The sequence below is a fragment of the Salmo salar genome, chromosome ssa07 (genome assembly GCF_905237065.1).
Source record: "Salmo salar chromosome ssa07, Ssal_v3.1, whole genome shotgun sequence".
NCBI lineage: Eukaryota > Metazoa > Chordata > Actinopteri > Salmoniformes > Salmonidae > Salmo > Salmo salar.
In genome coordinates this window covers 16,090,863-16,110,189 of record NC_059448.1, presented here as the reverse complement: position 1 = coordinate 16,110,189, position 19,327 = coordinate 16,090,863, and the positions used below count along the sequence as shown (strand labels likewise).

Here is a 19,327-nt window from a genome sequence, read left to right as displayed (position 1 = left end):
TTGTACACACCATTGCATCTATCCCATGGTCCTGCCACTGTGCGTGTGCGTACCTGCTTGGTCCTCTTGGCCAGCAGTGCAGGGCTGCTGGACAGGCTGGCCCCTGGTGTACTGCTCCTCAGCGCTGGTATCACCTCTCTGGGACGGTCAAACAGGTCTATACGCAACCGAGGGAAACTCTTATAACTAACAGAGCGAGAAAGGGGAAAAAAAAACACCACAGATATGAGAGTGAAGCTAATGCAGAGCCGCTTCCCTTCCACTGAGCCAGACGTCCACTGTAAAACACTACCGGTCTCACTGGTGTTATTGTGCTGTCAATGTGTTGGTGGTGCAGCATGTACTGGGGGGGTAGCTCACCTGTAGCGGGTAGGGGGATCAGATTCGTCCTCGGGGGTGGGAGGTTCTGGGGGCATGACGAAGACTGTATGCTCGCTCCTCTGTGATTCGTCTAGTTCCATGAGCTTAGTGTCCTCTGAGGACTCACCCTCCACCTATGGAAAGGAAAACATGTTCTCAGTGTCAGCGCACATGGCCATACATACACACAGAGACAAGCCTCCCGAGTGGCTCAGTGGTCTAAGGCACTGCATCACAGTGCTAGCTGTGCCACTAGAGATTCTGGGTTCGAGTCCAGGCTCTGTAGCAGCCGGCTGTGACCCATGGGGCGGTGCACAATTGGCCCAGCATCGCCCGGGTTAGGGGAGGGTTTGGCTGGCAGGGATGTCCTTGTCCCATCGCGCACTAGTGACTCCTGTGGCGGGCCGGGTGCAGTGCACGCTGACACGGTTGCCAGGTGTACTGTGTTTCCCCCGACACATTGGTGCGGCTGGCTTCCGGGTTGGATGTGCACTGAAGCAGTGCGGCTAGGTTGGGTTGTGTTTCGGAGGACGCATGGCTCTCGACCGTCGCCTCTCCTCAGTCCGTACGGGAGTTGCAGCGATGAGACAAGACAGTAACTACTAACAATTGGATACCACGAAATTGGGGAGAAAAAGGGGTAAAAATGAAATAGAAAAAAAATCTATAAATAAAAACACATACAAATCAAAATCACTAAAACCATTCTTCTAATGCATAAAAATTTGACTCTAGCTGGAAAAGGAGATGTGTTAAAGCTTGATTAGGGTCCGAGGGATTACCTTAGTGCCTTTGTCGTTGCCTTTATCAGAGGGAAATAGCTGCAGGGGGGAAAAAGTAAAGGAACAGATTAAATCAGAGGAAAATGAGTTTTCCTCCGTCAGTCTCCCCGGAGTAATGTTACGACTGAGTCACCAATAAAACACCACATTTTAAAAAAGCGTCACAGAAATCGGGTTCTGAAAATTGACATTGCTCTAGGGCCATGTTCTTGTCTAGCAGGGTTTGGCGGGAAATTCCAATTTAAAAAATGTAAAAGTGAAGTTTATTTTCAAAGATACGTTTTCAATTAATTAATTGATGTTCAATTCACTTCCTGGCTTGATGGGAGTTGGAATGGAATTGACCAACCCAGCAGGCAAAGCATAAAAAATGGCATCATTACAAGCAGTTTTAGCTGCAGGGAACACTGTTGGAACTTAAAAATCATTCATTGAATTTCAATTAACTTCCTGGATGGACGGAGTTCATATTAAACGGACCCCCCACACGGACTCCTGTTGCTTGATAACGCTCACCTTCTCGATGCAGTCGTCGAAGAAGGCAAGGCCTGTGTCCTTGTCGCTGACGAACGTGCACTCCTCGATGAAGCGGATGAAGATCTGAGTCTTGGTCAGCTGCGAATAGAACTTCTGGTGGGCTCGCTCCCTGCTCTTTAGGAAACCTGGGAGAGGACAGAGAGACAGGTCAATGGGCCTATCCATAGGAAACCCTCAGGAAATGCTACACAAATGTTATCTAAAACACTAAAACGCTGTGTGGCCAGAGTCAAAATAAAATGCCAAAGGAAATTTGCATTGTGTGGATTTTATAGTGGCCTTATTTTAAATTACAATTCTCCAGTAATAAAAAGCAAATGTATATTCAGTGAATGGGTAGTGTGGGACTCAAGTCTTCAATAACTCAGTGAGATGGTGAACTAACCTTTTAAATCAAATGGGCAATAGAATATAATGGAATAAGTATATTTTCTTACGAATGCATTACAATATAGCCATTACAGATTGTCATATAACCAAGATGTGTAGCTCTTTCCCACTGGTTCTGCAGCCTCCATGGACCTAAATGAGGATGTGATCCCTTTCCAAGAAGCCTACATCAGTGGAAAGTCTTTGCAGCCAATGCCACGGATGGTTGATTTCAGACACTGTGTAGGCCTGTGAAATTAAAGCTTTGCCTGTTATGAACACTTGGAGCAGCAGTCAGATACGCTGTCTGGCTAGCACAGCTCCTGGATGACATTAAAAGAACGTATAATATACACTACCAGTCAAAAGTTTGGACACAACTACTCATTCAAGGGTTTTTCTTTATTTTGACTATTTTCTACATTGTAGAATAATAGTGAAGACATCAAAACTATGAAAAAACACACATGGAATCATGTAACAACCAAAAAAAGTGTTAAATCAAAATATGTTTCATATTTGACATTCTTCAAACTAGCCACCCTTTGCCTTGATGACAGCTTCGCAAACTCTTGACATTCTCTCAACCAACTTCAGGGGGAATGTTTATCCAACAGTCTTGAAGGAATTCCCACATATGCTGAGCACTTGTTGGCTGCTTTTCCTACACTCTGCAGTCCAACTCATCCCAAACCATCTCCACTGGGTTGAGGTCAGGTGACTGGAGGCCAGGTCATCTGATGCAGCACTCCATTACATTTTACATTTTAGTCATTTAGCAGACGCTCTTATCCAGAGCGACTTACAGTAGTGAATGCATACATTTCATACATTTCTTTTCTCCGTACTGGTCCCCCGTGGGAATCGAACCCACAACCCTGGCGTTGCAAACACCATGCTCTACCAACTGAGCCACACGGGACTCCATCACTCTCCGTCATGGTCAAATAGCCCTTACACAGCCTGGAGGTGTGTTTAAGGTCATTGTCCAGTTGAAAAACGAAATTATAGTCCCACTAAGCGCAAACCAGATGGGATGGCATATCGCTGCAGAATGCTGTGGTAGCCATGCTGGTTAAGTGTGCCTTCAATTCGAAATAAATCACTGACAGAGTCACCAGCAAAGCACCCACACACCTCCTCCTCCATGCATTACACATGCAGGGATCGTACGTTCACCTACTCTGCATCTCACAAAGACACAGCGGCTGGAACCAAAAATCTCACATTTTGACTCAGACAAAAAGGACAGATTTCCACCAGTCTAATGTATATTGCTTGTGTTTCTTGGCCCAAGCAAGTCTCCTCTTGTTATTGGTGTCCTTTAGTAGTGGTTTCTTTGCAGCAATTTCGACCACGAAGGCCTGATTCAGTCTCCTCTGAACAGTTGATGTTGAGATGTGTCTGTTACTTGAACTCTGTGAAGCATTTATTTGGACTGCAATTTCTGAGGCTGGTAACTCTAATGAACTTATCCTCTGCAGCAGAGGCAACTCTGGGTCTTCCTTTCCTGTGGGGGTCCTCATGAGAGCCAGTTTCATCATAGCGCTTGATGGTTTATGCGACTGCACTTGAAGATTCTTTCAAAGTTCTTGAAATTTTCCGGATTGACTGACCTTCATGTCTTAAAGTAATGATGGACTGTCGTTTCTCTTTGCTTATTTTAGCAGTATAAATAAATAAAAACCCTGTAATGAGAAGGTGTCCAAACTTTTGACCGGAACTGTACATTGCGCAATTATAATACTTTGACAAATGTGTTAGATTGCAACAAATGAAAATGATCATTTTACAGTTTATTAAATATTTTTTGTTGTGGTATTTTTACGCCACTTTTTCTCCCCAATTTTCGTGATATCCAATTGGAATCCAATTATGATCTTGTTTCATCGCTGCAACTCCCCAACGAGCTCGGGAGAGGCGAAGGTCGAGTCATGCCTCCTCCGAAACATGAGCCGCCAAGCCGCGCTTCTTAACACCCGCACGCTTAACCCGGAAGTCAGCCACCCAATGTGTCGGAGGAAACATCGTTCAACTGACGACCGAATTCAGCTTGCAGGCGCCCGGCCTGCCACAAGGAGTCGCTTGAGCGCAATGAGCCAAGTAAAGTTTTAGTATACTAATTATTTTCTTAACTGTCTATTAGCACATTTTACGTCCGTTTTGTGTACAGCGTGTGCGCAAGATTTTGTTCTGGGTACCGTGATAAATGTTGTGGGCAAATGAATGAATTAAGGACTAAAAACGATCCATTCCCCATTGTTACAGTGTAGGTCGTTTAGTGAGTCGGAGGCGGTGGCCTTATTGGAGGGGACTTGGGTGATGGGTTTGAGATAAGAGTGGTGAAACACATCCACACTAACCCTGTAGGTCATATAGTGAGTCTGCAGAGGTGGCTTTCTCGGAGGGGGCCTGGGTGATGGGTTTGAGGTAGGAACGGTAGCCCTTCAGGATGTGGGCCATGAAGCGCAGCAGGGCCTCTTGGATCTCCATCTCCAGGGAGGTCATCTTCTTGTGCCAGGTGAAGTCCGCTTCGATGGGGGTCATCTCCACCGCCGAGCCCTCCTGGGCCGTCCGACGCACTGGAAAACAGCCACCAGATAGGGATAATTACATTTCACATACTAAAGGACTAGGGATAGTAGGGTAAACATGCAATTGACTTATATCCTTTTCACCAATCACACTATGCTGTATCAGATATTTTCCAGCACGGTTCCATGTCTCAGGCATGAAGCAGTTTCTATGAGACTCGAGAGTAAAGTTGAACTAGAATTATATGACTGTTTGTACCGATGCCCAGCTGGTGTTGCAGGTTGGTCAGGGAGTTAAACAGACTCTTGCAGGGCTTCTTTGGGAGGTTCTTCCAGTTGCTGTGTTTCTTCTCATCAGACCTGCAGAGATGGTTCAGAATGTTAGTAAAGGTGTTTTTGGAATATGCTCATGCTGGTATAAATGATAAAATACCTCATACGCGATATACGGACTGAAAAACAGTTTCTGGGGCATCGACAACAGTGAGGATAAGTCTGTTACCAGATGGGGGAATGCTACTTTAAAGTGTCTGGATCTTACAGGTAGATCGTATTGGTGTCCAGGTCCACACAGACCACGTCTGGCGGGGGGTCATAGAGGTCAAAGTAGCGGGAGTCCACACCCACAATGAAGGGACAGGGTGCGTTGAGGACCCCCGCCAGGGAGAGCGGGCAGAGGGGGATGTACGGGCACTGCCACTGGAATGGAAAAATCATCTAGATAGCAGGACAGAGAGAGAAAAATCAAACTTCTATTTCACATTTTGATCCAACTTTTTCACATTTTAACCTAATGTCATTCCTACATGGGCCACATAATGTATACAAGCAGTAACTGGATTAAAAAAAAATCCAACCAACCAATCCATTTTATTTATATAGTCCTTTTTAAAACACTTGTCACAATTAAAGCCGAGTGACCATATCCTTTATCACTCACCGCCACCACAGCCTCTGCTACCCCGGTGAGTACAGCAGGTCTCAGGGAGTGCAGCAGGATCTTACTCTCCAGCAGGACGAAGTGCAACAGCGTGGCACAGTTCTCTGAGCCCAGGTTAATCAGCAGTGTACTGTAGTCTGCACCACTGAGGAGAGAGAGCAGGGGACGAGAGAGAGGAGAGGGGGAAAGGAGAGTTGGGAAGAGAAGAGCACAGAGGTATTGGGGAAAGGATTCAAACGAGACTCAGGGATACAATGGGTCATGAAAGGTTGGATTGGATGAAGGGTTTGTAAACGGTACATGTGCAGTAAAGAAGGTGTGTGAGTAAATCAGAAAAGGGGTGAAGGTAAACTGGGGGTAAATCAGGGAGGGGTGAAGGTAAACTGTATTGAGACAAAAGATCAGGTTACAAAACCTGGTTCTTTTAAAAACCTTTTAAGGGGAAAAATACTTTATTTTATTTTCAGAGTAAACTTTACATAGCAGCAAACGCTTGTAAATCTATCCCAAAGGCACTAGCCAGCAAGTCTTCCAGTCCCAAAAGGCATGAGCTCACTAGCTGACCATCTATTGAAGAGTTTGTGGTCATAGACACATCTTTATGAAAATGAAAAGAACTGAAAGTCCCGTACGCTGAATATACTCTCAATTTAGCACCTTTATTGACAACGTTTTGAATCGACACGGATCTTCTTCAGGTCAAACGAAAATCCATGTTGGATCGAAACATTGTCAATAAAGGTGGTAAACTAGGAGCATATTCAGTGTGCAGGCCTTTCTGTTCTTCTCACTAGCTGAGCAACAACAACATATTCCGTTCTGAAATGAAAAGTCTGGAGAGGAAAAAGCCTGATGGAAGACATGAGGTTTCTTGGCAGAATGCAATAGCAGCAAAACAGTTTATTTCATCTGTACAGGCTGTGTTTCTGCACTAAATAATGACGGACCTGTCCACAATGTGACAGCGCTGTTTCTGGGACAGTCCTAGTGCCTGTTTTCCAGTGGTATTTTCAAAGCGTGAATATTTGACCTGGGAAAACTGTCAGGAATTCATGCGTTTACCGAGACAGAAAGTTTGGAGTGTGCTAGGTGGATGATTGCCTTTTCTAACCCCGGTATTTCCTCTGGAAAAACTGAAGTTGATGCTCTACCATGACAACGGTAATGACCGGGCCCTTTCTCTCTTTCTGTTCCTGAAGTTTTTCCCTTAGGCCCTACATTATCCTGTCTCTAAACCAGTTGTCGAACGGACGTACCCTCTGAAATCAAGCCATTGAAAAAAAAAAAAAATGAAATGTTGATAGCCTAGAAAAGGTCTTACCTGAGAGGCATAGGAGTACACACAGGCTGTGCGAGCATCAAGGTGTCGTGTGCAGAGAGCTGAAAGAGAATACAACGCCGTCACAACAGCGACACCAACATAAACCGCATTCGCCAGCACAGAAATAACGACATCTCACCTGGACCAAGATTCTGGGCCTCTGAGGGGAGGGGAAGGACACGTTGTGCATGAAATGTGAGATGTGCCTGGCAAAGAAACACACGCAAGCAAAATAATAGCATCAGCTTCAAATACCCACCTACTCCTCTCCAGATCCGGGTCAAATACATGCGTCAAACACTTTAATCTTGAGCTGCGTCTGATTTCGTTTTCCTGGTACAATGAAACAACGGAATAGTCCCAAAAGTGAAAACCCCAAGCTAAATCAAGCACAACCCCCCACCATTGACAAATGACGTCATCCTTACTTTTCGATAGGCAGCGGGTGGGGGCCCGAGACGGACAGCTTGTAGAGGAACATGAGGAATTTGCGGAACGACTCGAAGAAGGGCCAGCGGGAAAGGAGGCAGATGCACTTGTTGGTGTTGACTGTCCGGTTGGGGATCATCTTCTTCTCCACGGTGGTGAGCAGGCCCAACTGCACCTTCTGCTTCTCACTGAGGAGATCTATGGGGTAGGCTTCATAGAACTGGATGGCCGCGCCGTACACCTGGGACAGAGCAAATTAGATGAAAGATATATTGACAAGAATTTTAGGGACTTCAACGAACACCCTTCACAGATTTTTATGATAGGGTGAGTAACATTTATATACCCATTACTAAATTGCAAAATGCAACACAATTATATAACAAAGTACATTTTGAAAAGCAAATTCCCTACACCCTCTAGCTCAGGGAAATGCAACGTGGTTTGTGACATAACTTGCTGACATTCAGGTGCCTTGATACACACAACCTGAGGAGAAAAGTAATAATTCTCCCCAATCCCAATGTCCCATGCAGCGCGGGAAGTGAGACTTGAATGTTGACTATTACAACTATCACAGGGCTGTTCAAATTCCTTCCCTGGAGGACCAAAACACTTCCTGTTTTCATTCTCGCCTGAAGAAAAACTAAAACAAGTGTTTCAGCCCTGCAGGACATAAATCGAACAGCCTTGATCAATCTATTCACAAATCATTGTAAATCCCTGTTCACTGATATAATGCCATTGTTATAGTCCACCTACCTTTTCCCCAGAGGAGTTGGTTAACACAAAGGTGGAGAAGACAGGGAGAGGGTAGCGTGTGTTGGGGGTCCAGCATTCGATCTTAGCCCCCATGGGGAGGCAGAACAGGGGCACAGACTCCGACAGGGGGAAGGACTCATAGTCATCCTCTGGGTAGCGGAAGATGAGGCCTGGAAGAGAGAGAGCAATCAATCCATCTTTATTTATACTGCCAGTCACACACAAGACATGTAAATAAACCTAGCTACATGTAATATGAATCTAACTGGGGTGACACATGATGTCAACAGATCCCACTACACAACAGTGAAGGGACGAGAGGAGGATGAAAGGACAGAAATTGGAATAAGATCAAACCCCGTCCACTCGTCATCCCTTCATTAACGTCAGCCAGTGTGTTGAGATTTAGAACACATTATTTTCAAAAGAAATCAACACTTTGCTGACCAATGCCTTGTCACCCATGGCCTATTGTGAACGTTAGAGAATGTTGTAGGGGGAAAAAAGCAACTGAAGGAGTAGGCGGGGTAGGAAGCAGTGTGTGGTCTGGCAAACAAACGTCGTCACCTCACAGGAAGAAGGCCTAGTGAAGATAAAGCGTGTGTGCATGTGGAGTCTCTGAACAGGGGCCCGTCTAAGCCAACACCCAGCAATGACCTCAGAAAGTAGCAAGTTGGAGACGGGGACAAACTGCTGCATTTACAAGGTGGATACATAGCGTGAATGAAACCATCTGAACAATTTAAGGGGTAAATGTGTTCAGAAACATTACCTTTCTACACATGCATTTATATAGTCCATAAGAACCTGTTTGGAGGTCATTTAAGTGAAAAACACAAAAGCGAAAGGATAAACCATTTAACACCGGGTGACAGCATAGACGCACACCACTGTTTTCCACCTTGAAATAAATTAGCACCAGAAATATGCCAATGAGAGTCGCCGTGAACCCGTCTAATGTGAGGCCGGTGCCCTTTTCTAAACTCCAGGTGGATGAATAGTGATTTCAACCTAGGACTGTGTCGCAAATGACACCCTATTCCCTATATAGTGCACTATTTTTGACCAGTGCCTATAGGAAGTAGGGTGCCATTTGTGACGCAAAACATATCTCGAGATTCAAAAACGCAGACAACAGCCCCCAAATCAATCCCGCTAATTTCTAGCCATTTATTCCAGGAATCATCAGGGAGAGTGTGGTTCAGTTTACAGGTATTTGAGTGACAGATAATAGAGCTGTCATTTGCCAGTGCATTTAGTCTTATCGACAGCACACAGAAAGCTCCTTTCAAATCAGATCAATCATAGGAGATCAACGTACAATTACTGTGAAGTCAACTCAGGCACGAAGCAAGTGGAAACGTATGGTAAACAGCATTGAACAAAGGCTAGAGAAAATAATAGCTATCCATCAATGGGCGCAGAAAAGAAAGACTGATGCGGAGAGATGGGTAGATTGAGAGTAACAACAAAGAACCAATAGCGCGTGAGACTCACCGGCTTTGTAATTAATGGAGTTGGACACCGACACTGATTTCTTGTAGCACAGGAAAACATTAGAGCCCCACTGGAGGAGGAAAAACAAGACCATGTGACTTTGGGCTCAAAACAACATTTTCAACGATTCATTTCGACAGAATGTTCTCAGCGAGGTTGAGTGGCATGGCCTGAATTTCATATCACAGTATATTCCAGCTCCATACTGTACATTCCATACCCATTGATTCCCCAAAGCTCTACTTTTCTGGGCCAGACGAAGTCCCTTTTAGGGGTCGAAATGTTGTAAACCAACCGAAAAGGTATGTGTTGGAGCAATTGAGTGTGTAGGCGTGGTTAAGAAAGTAGCTGTGTCCAAACCAGAACTGCCCATAGGGCAGGAGCCCATCTCCTGTTTCTGTAGCGTGAGGGAGCTTGATGTACAAGTCCACCCCTGGACAGGGCTCTGGTCTATCTCCTAATACGGAGTGCCAAGCACAAAGGCATCGGGTGGAAGCCCCAACCTTCCAATCACAGGAGGGAAACTCTAATCACAAGGCCACTGAGTTGGTCATGAGCCTACTTCATTACCAGTGGCCTCAACTCACCATGCCACAGTTGAGGTTCTTGTCCACCTTGCAGAAGGTGTGCGGCGGCGTCTCGCCCTTGCTGGTGACGATGACGCAGATGTCGGTGACGGACAGGGAGTTCTGGGGCTGGACAGGCGGCGCGCGGCGTAAGGTGATGAAGATACGCTGTGAGGTGGCAGAGCTGTTGTTGACGTTGGCACAGTGGCCATACGGCGTAGCCTGGATTACCTCACAGCCCTGGATGAGACGCTCCTTACCTTCATATAACACCCTGAGATACAGAGAGGGGGAGACAGAGAGAGAGGGGGGGGGGACAGACCGAGAGAGAGGGGGGGAAGACAGAGAAAGAGGAGGAGAGAGGAGAGAGATAATATTAGTGTATAATATGTACACATAAAACAACAAACACATGCACAAACTAGACAAAATCATTCTGCAGATGAAGTGGATTGGAGGTTGGGGAAAAAATTGGATTCAGATGGATGAGCAATTACTTTCAGAGTTACAGTCTTTCACAAACTGGTAAGAATGAAAGGGAAACAGAAAGACCCAGTACAACCGTGGCCAAAAGAAAATAAGCCTAGGTATGGCCAGCGTCTCCAACTACAGGACACCACTGGAGTGAATTTTCTAAATGTTGTCCTACATATCCCACAGTAGGTAAAAACTAACCTCTGACCTGCATTCAAAAGGCCTGAGCGTCAACGTGTGAGGAAGCTGAGATTGGCAGATACAGTGCCTTGCGAAAGTATTCGGCCCCCTAGAACTTTTCGACCTTTTGCCACATTTCAGGCTTCAAACAAAGATATAAAACTATGTTTTTGTGAAGAATCAACAACAAGTGGGACACAATTATGAAGTGGAGCGAAATTTATTGGATATTTCAAACTTTTTAACAAATAAAAAACTGAAAAATTGGCCGTGCAAAATTATTCAGCCCCTTTACTTTCAGTGCAGCAAACTCTCTCCAGAAGTTCAGTGAGGATCTCTGAATGATCCAATGTTGACCTAAATGACTAATGATGATAAATAGAATCCACCTGTGTGTAATCAAGTCTCCGTATAAATGCACCTGCTCTGTGATAGTCTCAGAGGTCCGTTTAAAGCGCAGAGAGCATCATGAAGAACAAGGAACACACCAGGCAGGTCCGAGATACTGTTGTGGAGAAGTTTAAAGCCGGATTTGGATAAAAAAGATTTCCCAAGCTTTAAACATCCCAAGGAGCACTGTGCAAGCGATAATATTGAAATGGAAGGAGTATCAGACCACTGCAAATCTACGAAGACCCGGCCGTCCCTCTAAACTTTCAGCTCATACAAGGAGAAGACTGATCAGAGATGCAGCCAAGAGGCCCATGATCACTCTGGATGAACTGCAGAGATCTACAGCTGAGGTGAGAGACTCTGTCCATAGGACAACAATCAGTCGTATACTGCACAAATCTGGCCTTTATGGAAGAGTGGCAAGAAGAAAGCCATTTCTTAAAGATATCCATAAAAAGTGTCGTTTAAAGTTTGCCACTAGCCACCTGGGAGACACACCAAACATGTGGAAGAAGGTGCTCTGGTCAGATGAAACCAAAATCGAACTTTTTGGCAACAATGCAAAACGTTATGTTTGGCGTAAAAGCAACACAGCTCATCACCCTGAACACACCATCCCCACTGTCAAACATGGTGGTGGCAGCATCATGGTTTGGGCCTGCTTTTCTTCAGCAGGGGCAGGGAAGATGGTTAAAATTGATGGGAAGATGGATGGAGCCAAATACAGGACCATTCTGGAAGAAAACCTGATGGAGTCTGCAAAAGACCTGAGACTGGGACGGAGATTTGTCTTCCAACAAGACAATGATCCAAAACATAAAGCAAAATCTACAATGGAATGGTTCACAAATAAACATATCCAGGTGTTAGAATGGCCAAGTCAAAGTCCAGACCTGAATCCAATCGAGAATCTGTGGAAAGAACTGAAAACTGCTGTTCACAAACGCTCTCCATCCAACCTCACTGAGCTCGAGCTGTTTTGCAAGGAGGAATGGGCAAAAATGTCAGTCTCTCGATGTGCAAAACTGATAGACATACCCCAAGCGACTTACAGCTGTAATCGCAGCAAAAGGTGGCGCTACAAAGTATTAACTTAAGGGGGCTGAATAATTTTGCACGCCCAATTTTTCCGTTTTTTATTTGTTAAAAAAGTTTGAAATATCCAATAAATTTCATTCCACTTCATGATTGTGTCCCACTGGTTGTTGATTCTTCACAAAAAATACAGTTTTATATCTTTATGTTTGAAGCCTGAAATGTGGCAAAAGGTCAAAGTTCAAGGGGGCCGAATACTTTCGCAAGGCACTGTAGAGTGTTGCAAAGTGCTGGCAGGGGAATGACTCTTGCCTATACATTATCAGTGCTCACTCAGACCTAGGCAGTCACTACCACAGGACACAAAATGTTTCACTGAGCCATCTCTGGAGTTTAACCCCAATAGATACCGCACGTTCTACTTCAGAAAACATACAAATTGTAAATAAACTGGTCTTTTGAAGTTTATTCAACCTTGCAACACCAAAAGAGGTTTTGGAGTCTCGATGACTTTGCATGGTGCAAAGTTTAAACTTCAGTGTAGTCATATTTCGTAAAGCCAATGGGGGTTACTGCTACGCACCTCCCTCTCTGGCCACAGAACGTTACATTGCCGCTGGAAACGAAACACAACTGCAGTGAAGGCAAAACGCAAAAGAGTAGATATTTTCCACTGGTGGGGGAATAACTGTGGTTTTCGAGACACTAATTAAATAGTGGGTGACGTCACTCTTCCAAAATGCAACATTATTGGGTGCTCTTATTTCCCCTAATAGACAGAAAAGTGCCTGAAAATGAAATGATTTACTTCACAAATTGAGATGCATTCAATAAATCTAGCATATAACCCTTTAAAAGGTCATACCACGCACTATATTACCAAAGGTTAGTTCACAAAAGCGCAATAATACACGAGAAGCAACTTTCCACTACCATTTTCTCTCTTATCAGTGGAAATTGATTAAACTAGATGTACTTAGCAGCTTCATTAGAGATGACTACTCCGGTAATTGGTCTCATTAGGACGAGTAAGGGACTTAGAGGTTATGGCTTTCCTGTTTTAGAGTTAACCCTAATGATACCATTGTGTAACACTAACTAGTGTGGCGCTCACACACTTTGAACAGTTCATTTGGGCTCACACACACACCCGATGTCAATGAGCGGGGGCTTGTCGTGGCCCCTCTTGTAGCAGAGAAATATCTCAGGGCTCTTAAGGCTGCCATGGTTGAGGTTGGCCTGCTGCGCGCTGTAAGTGCTCTCGATGCAGGTGAAGCCCTCCGGCACCGTCTCGCCCGCCGATTTGTTGATGACAGCCAGGTCAGTGATGGGCGCCTTGGGCCCGCTGGACTTGGTCTCCGACAGGTCCTGCTCCAGTGGCGTGGACTTGTCCGTCAGCCCGGCCACCACAAAGTAGTCGGTCACACGGTGACCCTTGTCCTCGATCATGACTGGGCGTGCCTGAGGAGAGAAGGTCAAAGGTGAGGATAGAGGTCAGAGAACGTAGCCTAGGTCTTAGGGTGCCATTTGTGATGCAGCCTATGTGGCACTCTGGTCAAAAGTAGCACACTATGTAGGAAATATATGTATTTATTTAACTCGACAGGTCAGTTAAGAACAAATTCTTATTTACAATGACGGCCTACACCGGCCAAACCTGGACGACGCTGGGCCAATTGTGCGCCGCCCTATGGGACTCCCAATCACGGCCGGTTGTGATAAAGCCTGCAATCGAACCAGGGTGTCTGTAGTGACGCCTCAAGCACTGAGATGCAGTGCCTTAGACCGCTGCGCCACTCGGGAGACCATTAGGTTGTTAAAAGTATAAAGAGAATAGGTTCACTTTTAGGACACAGCCTTAGTCTATAGATGGTACTGAGGAAGTCACATGGGAATGATCACCTACTTATAGCTCACTTTCACCAAGGGACAGTGCTATACATTCTAACAGCATATGCAGAATCCCTAATATGATTGTATATGTCTAACAGTAAGTGAGTGCCTGAACAGCATCCCACCATAAAGTACCTAATGTACTTAAGGAATGACAGGGGTCTTCTGAAATGACTGGACTTGTTCACTTCCTGGTCGCAGACTAAGGGACATGGAGAGAGTTAAGAGCTTCGTGACTCGGGAGAGGCAGAATAGAGCAGCAGAGCAGTGTGGAATCCACTGTGAGCATAAATCAAGACGAAACACAAGTCTTAAAAAAACGCTCTGTGAAAACTGAAGAATTGGAGTCTTGTTATTCTTTTCACATGGGATATAAAATGTTTCCATCCGGAGAATAAGGACAGCTCTGCAAAAGCTCAGAGATAATTTAACAGATGTTCCTGCTGTAGAAGACGTAACATGACTCACCAATTAACAGTAATAAGCACCATGGCAAATATTTAATAAACAGCATATGTAATTAGTGATATGCAATTTATTCCTCGTGTTACTAATGTTCTATTTTCCGCTCTGCATTGTTGGGAAGCAGTTTACCCCTGTTATTTACAACGCAAGTTTGACTCAGAGCAGGTGGCAACTATCATAGCTGCTCTCTCTTTGTGGGTATAAAAACCAATGACTTTTATAATAGTCTATATGGTACTCATATCCCTCAACATATCTCTGAACAAGCCATTGGCTGGGCACGATAAACACAAACATAAATACTGTCAACGGTACAGCCTCTCAAATAGCTTGGCAGCGTAAGTCCAGGTCATCTTGCATAATGTGACATGTGAGAGTGTGGGGATCCCATTGAAGACTGACTTCTTTATACACTTTGGTGCAATTGGAGGAGTTCTCTGTGGTGCAAATAGGGCTTATTCAGACGTCCAAGAAAAACCACTGGGCTTTGGAAGGAGAATATAGCATAAAGAAGCAACACGGCTGTCTAAGAAGAAAGAAAAGCTAAGAAAGCAGCGGAGACCCACACAGGAAGAGGCATTTTCCAGTCGTGAGTCAGGAGTCAGCTGCAGCATGGGGTAGGGGCCAGAACGAAGAAAGGAGCAACGTGGCTCCTCTGAACTGAAAGAGCACACGGCTATGGACCTAACTTAGCCGGCTTCATAAGTGTTTAAATCATCTTCGTCTCAGACTTTTAGCACGGCACCATGACCTCCTTCTTGCCACTTAACAGGTCAGATGTTATCCAGTGCGTCACGTGTAGCAACATGAGCAGCAGAGGAAGAAAGAGGTTCAATCTCCACACAGGCGGTTGGGGAGGGAAGCATAGTAGGGTTTCTTTATTCACCAGCAGCAAAGTCAAATGGGAGTTTCAGGATAGTCTTTAATTCTCTAACTAAAAAGGTGTAGGGATAAACAGAACTGCTACCAACTCAACGAAGAGCAATATTTTAGATCAGAGGTACCCAGCTCAGCATCAAGAATCTCAGAGTAGGAGTGCTGAACTAGGATCAGATTCCCCCGTCATATGTCATTTTATGAATTGTCATCAAAAAGGCCAAACTGATCCTAAATCAGCACTTACTCTAAGACACTTGATACAGTCGCAGTATGCTAATCAAAGACTGATTTCCCAGCACGACTCAAGAGTCTGAGTGTTGCATCCCTGTTGGATTTCACCCTCAAAGCATTACATCATGGTCCAGAGCCAGACAATACAGTTTCATGAAAGATCGTGGGCTTCCACAAACAAGGAAGGCAATAAAAAAAAATGCCTTGATTAATGAGGGAGGGGTGGCATCCCCTCTGATGGGGTTTGGTTGTAGAATACAATGGAAATGCTAAAGGGTCCTGGAGTGTTCCAATGGTCAAATGGGGAGGGAAGGGGGACGGACGACATATGCACACAGTGGCTTCCTCTTTGGCTAGCTCAATGGAGAGAGTGAGTGGGACAGACAGGCCCTCAGGCTCAAAGGAGCGCACAGATGCATCCCATAGAACACTCTTTCCCGTCTCCTTTGCTCTGAAGGGGGGGGGCAAACCACAGCCAGCATTCCTTCCATACCATGAGGGTTTGTCATGCTATTGAATCTATACATGTCCCATGTAGTCCAGCCTATCAGAGGGTAATGTTTGCCTACTTGGTTGTACTTTCCAAATCAGGGGATAGAGACATACGCAGGGTACTGATCATGGCTAATATTGAATCTTGGCCAAAATACTTCCTCCTCTGAGAATGCGTGTGTGTGCAAATCAAAATGCATGCCAGTTTCTTTTCGCGTCGCGCATTAAACAAAGTTCTCATCCAAATGAATCCGAACGTGCTCTCTCGTACCACAAATATGTTGTTCGTCCAACCCCTTCACCATTCAGATAGTGAGTTAGTTTGATTCAACAGAGCCCGTAGTATGCTACGCAGTGCACTATAGCAGACAGAGGAGATAAGGCACAGACGGTCCTACTTTCCTCAGAGATTTAAACCATCGAATCCATGGTTACACCTCACTGGTAACAGAGTCAAGAACTAGACTTTTTTTGTTTTTTTATATACATTGTTTACCGTATAATAAAGCACACCACAAAATGTGTTCCAGCTAAACGCTCCGCTATGACACAGAGAACGTGTTTGTCTGGTGGTGGTTAGTGGACTTGTGACTGGAAAACAACTTGTCTTGTTAGTTTTTAAATGTGTATGCGTAGGCAGAGGGGTCTGGCTCCCTCAAAGTGGTGTCAGACATTTCACATCAAAAAAACTCTGAAGACCACTAATTGGTCTTTCGACAATGCACATCAGTGCTATTCACATCAGATATTTTTCAGATCTGATCTGATTGGTCTAAAGACCAATTAGTGAAAAAAAAAAGATCAGAATTGGGCTGCCAGTGTAAACGCACCCACAAAAAACACACAGCTGAATTTACAGGTTTTTGCACTATGGCAACATAATACAAAACTTAGTGACTGACGTATTGTTTGTTTCAGAGCTAATCAACACTATACTGTATGTTTCACTTAACACGGACTTAGCCATTTAAATGCATCTTGCCATAATATCTAAATAATAACATTGCATTACCCACAGCTTAACGAGGCTAGCCTGAATGGGCTTTAAAAGCAGCTTGCCAAGTGCCCTGTGACAATGAAAATATCGATATTGATGGACTAGGGACACACTGTCATGATAACTAGACCAGAAGCATACGCCTATTTAGAGTAGCCTCTAGACTTGTTCATTCAAGCAGCTGTCACAAAGTGTGTTGTCACTTTTGTCTGAGTCTGACGCCTAAAGGGGTCTACACAAATAGAGCCAACAGAGGTCCGTTTGCGTCGCTCTAGTAGTACATTTGTGCGGCTGAATTCTTTTGGAACCTCTGTCAGCTCCGTTTGAGTAGACTGGAGATCCCTTAGAGTGAACATAGGGCTGAGTGTTGAGAATTAAACTATGAATTGGCATCAAGCAAGGGTGGATGGGTGCAAGCCTTAGCTCCATGTGTAGCTAGGCTATCCTGAGGTGCTAAGCTCAAGTTAACTGATGAGAGGTCAGGGGTCAGCAGCAGAGCAGACAGTGTTCCTTCCTTGACCCAGACGCCCTCATTCTTTAGCACTGTCCATGTGGTGCCAGTATGGAGGAACTTGATTTCAAAAATCAGCACTTAATGTGGTAATTAGTAGTAGTAGTAGTAGTAGTAGTAGTAGTAGTAGTAGTAGTAGTAAAAATAGCAGCACCAGTAGTAGCAGCACTACTACAAGTAGTAGTAGCAACAGCAGTAGCAGCACTAGTAGTAGTAGTAGTAGTATTAGTAGCACTAGTAGTAGCAGTTGCAGTAGTAGCAGCAGGAGTACTAGTAGCAGTAGTAACACTAGTCATAGTAGTAGTAGCACTAGATGAAGCAGCAGCACCACTAGTAGTAGTAGTAGCAGCAGGAGTACTAGTCATAGTAGTAGTAGCACTAGATGAAGCAGCAGCACCACTAGTAGTAGTAGCAGCAGAAGTACTAGTCATAGTAGTAGTAGCACTAGATGAAGCAGCAGCACCAGTAGTAGTAGTAGTACTAGTCATAGTAGTAGTAGCACTAGATGAAGCAGCAGCACCACTAGTAGTGGTAGTAGTACTAGTCATAGTAGTAGTAGCACTAGATGAAGCAGCAGCACCACTAGTAGTAGTAGCAGCAGGAGTACTAGTCATAGTAGTAGTAGCACTAGATGAAGCAGCAGCACCACTAGTAGTAGTAGCAGCAGGAGTACTAGTCATAGTAGTAGTAGCAGCACTAGCAGCAGGAGTAGTAGCACTAGATGAAGCAGCAGCACCACTAGTAGTAGTAGCAGCAGCAGGAATAGCAGGAGTAGCAGTAGTAGCTAGCAGTAGTACTAGTCGTAGTAGTAGTAGTAGTAGTAGTAGTAGTAGTAGCAGCACTAGTAGTAGCAGCAGCACTAGCACTAGTAGCACTAGTAGCAGCAGCACTAGCACTAGTAGCACTAGTAGCAGTAGTAGTAGCACTAGTAGCACTAGTAGCAGGAGCACTAGTAGCAGGAGCACTAGTAGCAGGAGCACTAGTAGCAGGAGCACTAGTAGCAGGAGCACTAGTAGCAGGAGCACTAGTAGCAGGAGCACTAGTAGCAGGAGCACTAGTAGCAGGAGCACTAGTAGCAGGAGCACTAGTAGCAGGAGCACTAGTAGCAGGAGCACTAGTAGCAGGAGCACTAGTAGCAGGAGCACTAGTAGCAGGAGCACTAGTAGCAGGAGCACTAGTAGCAGGAGCACTAGTAGCAGGAGCACTAGTAGCAGGAGCACTAGTAGCAGGAGCACTAGTAGCAGGAGCACTAGTAGCAGGAGCACTAGTAGCAGGAGCACTAGTAGCAGGAGCACTAGTAACAGGAGCACTAGTAGCAGGAGCACTAGTAGCAGGAGCACTAGTAGCAGGAGCACTAGTAGCAGGAGCACTAGTAGCAGGAGCACTAGTAGCAGGAGCACTAGTAGCAGGAGCACTAGTAGCAACAGCACTAGTAGCAGGAGCACTAGTAGCAGGAGCACTAGTAGCAGGAGCACTAGTAGCAGGAGCACTAGTAGCAGGAGCACTAGTAGCAGGAGCACTAGTAACAGCAGCACTAGCACTAGCAGTAACAGCAGCACTAGCACTAGCAGTAGCAGCGGCACTAGCACTAGCAGTCATAGCAGCGGCACTAGCAGTCATAGCAGCGGCACTAGCAGTCATAGCAGCGGCACTAGCAGTCATAGCAGCGGCACTAGCAGT

The 19,327-nt window shown here is 45.2% G+C and overlaps 1 protein-coding gene across 2 annotated transcripts in view; it reads right to left on the bottom strand.

The window, feature by feature from the left end:
• LOC106608644 (DENN domain-containing protein 4C) overlaps nucleotides 1–19,327 on the bottom strand; it is a 61,804-nt gene that overhangs the window by 22,150 nt on the left and 20,327 nt on the right. For both annotated transcript variants that reach the window (XM_045721593.1, XM_045721594.1), the window contains exons 2-16: nucleotides 13,330–13,640; nucleotides 10,119–10,371; nucleotides 9,532–9,601; nucleotides 8,035–8,204; nucleotides 7,272–7,513; nucleotides 6,983–7,049; nucleotides 6,844–6,902; nucleotides 5,523–5,667; nucleotides 5,124–5,299; nucleotides 4,842–4,942; nucleotides 4,412–4,630; nucleotides 1,659–1,804; nucleotides 1,143–1,181; nucleotides 361–494; nucleotides 54–186 (exon numbers count right to left, since the gene is read on the bottom strand). In XM_045721593.1, the coding sequence (XP_045577549.1) occupies nucleotides 54–186; nucleotides 361–494; nucleotides 1,143–1,181; nucleotides 1,659–1,804; nucleotides 4,412–4,630; nucleotides 4,842–4,942; nucleotides 5,124–5,299; nucleotides 5,523–5,667; nucleotides 6,844–6,902; nucleotides 6,983–7,049; nucleotides 7,272–7,513; nucleotides 8,035–8,204; nucleotides 9,532–9,601; nucleotides 10,119–10,371; nucleotides 13,330–13,628 (2,253 nt within the window). In that variant the 5' untranslated portion in view covers nucleotides 13,629–13,640. The remainder of the gene's footprint in view (nucleotides 1–53; nucleotides 187–360; nucleotides 495–1,142; nucleotides 1,182–1,658; nucleotides 1,805–4,411; nucleotides 4,631–4,841; nucleotides 4,943–5,123; nucleotides 5,300–5,522; nucleotides 5,668–6,843; nucleotides 6,903–6,982; nucleotides 7,050–7,271; nucleotides 7,514–8,034; nucleotides 8,205–9,531; nucleotides 9,602–10,118; nucleotides 10,372–13,329; nucleotides 13,641–19,327) is intronic.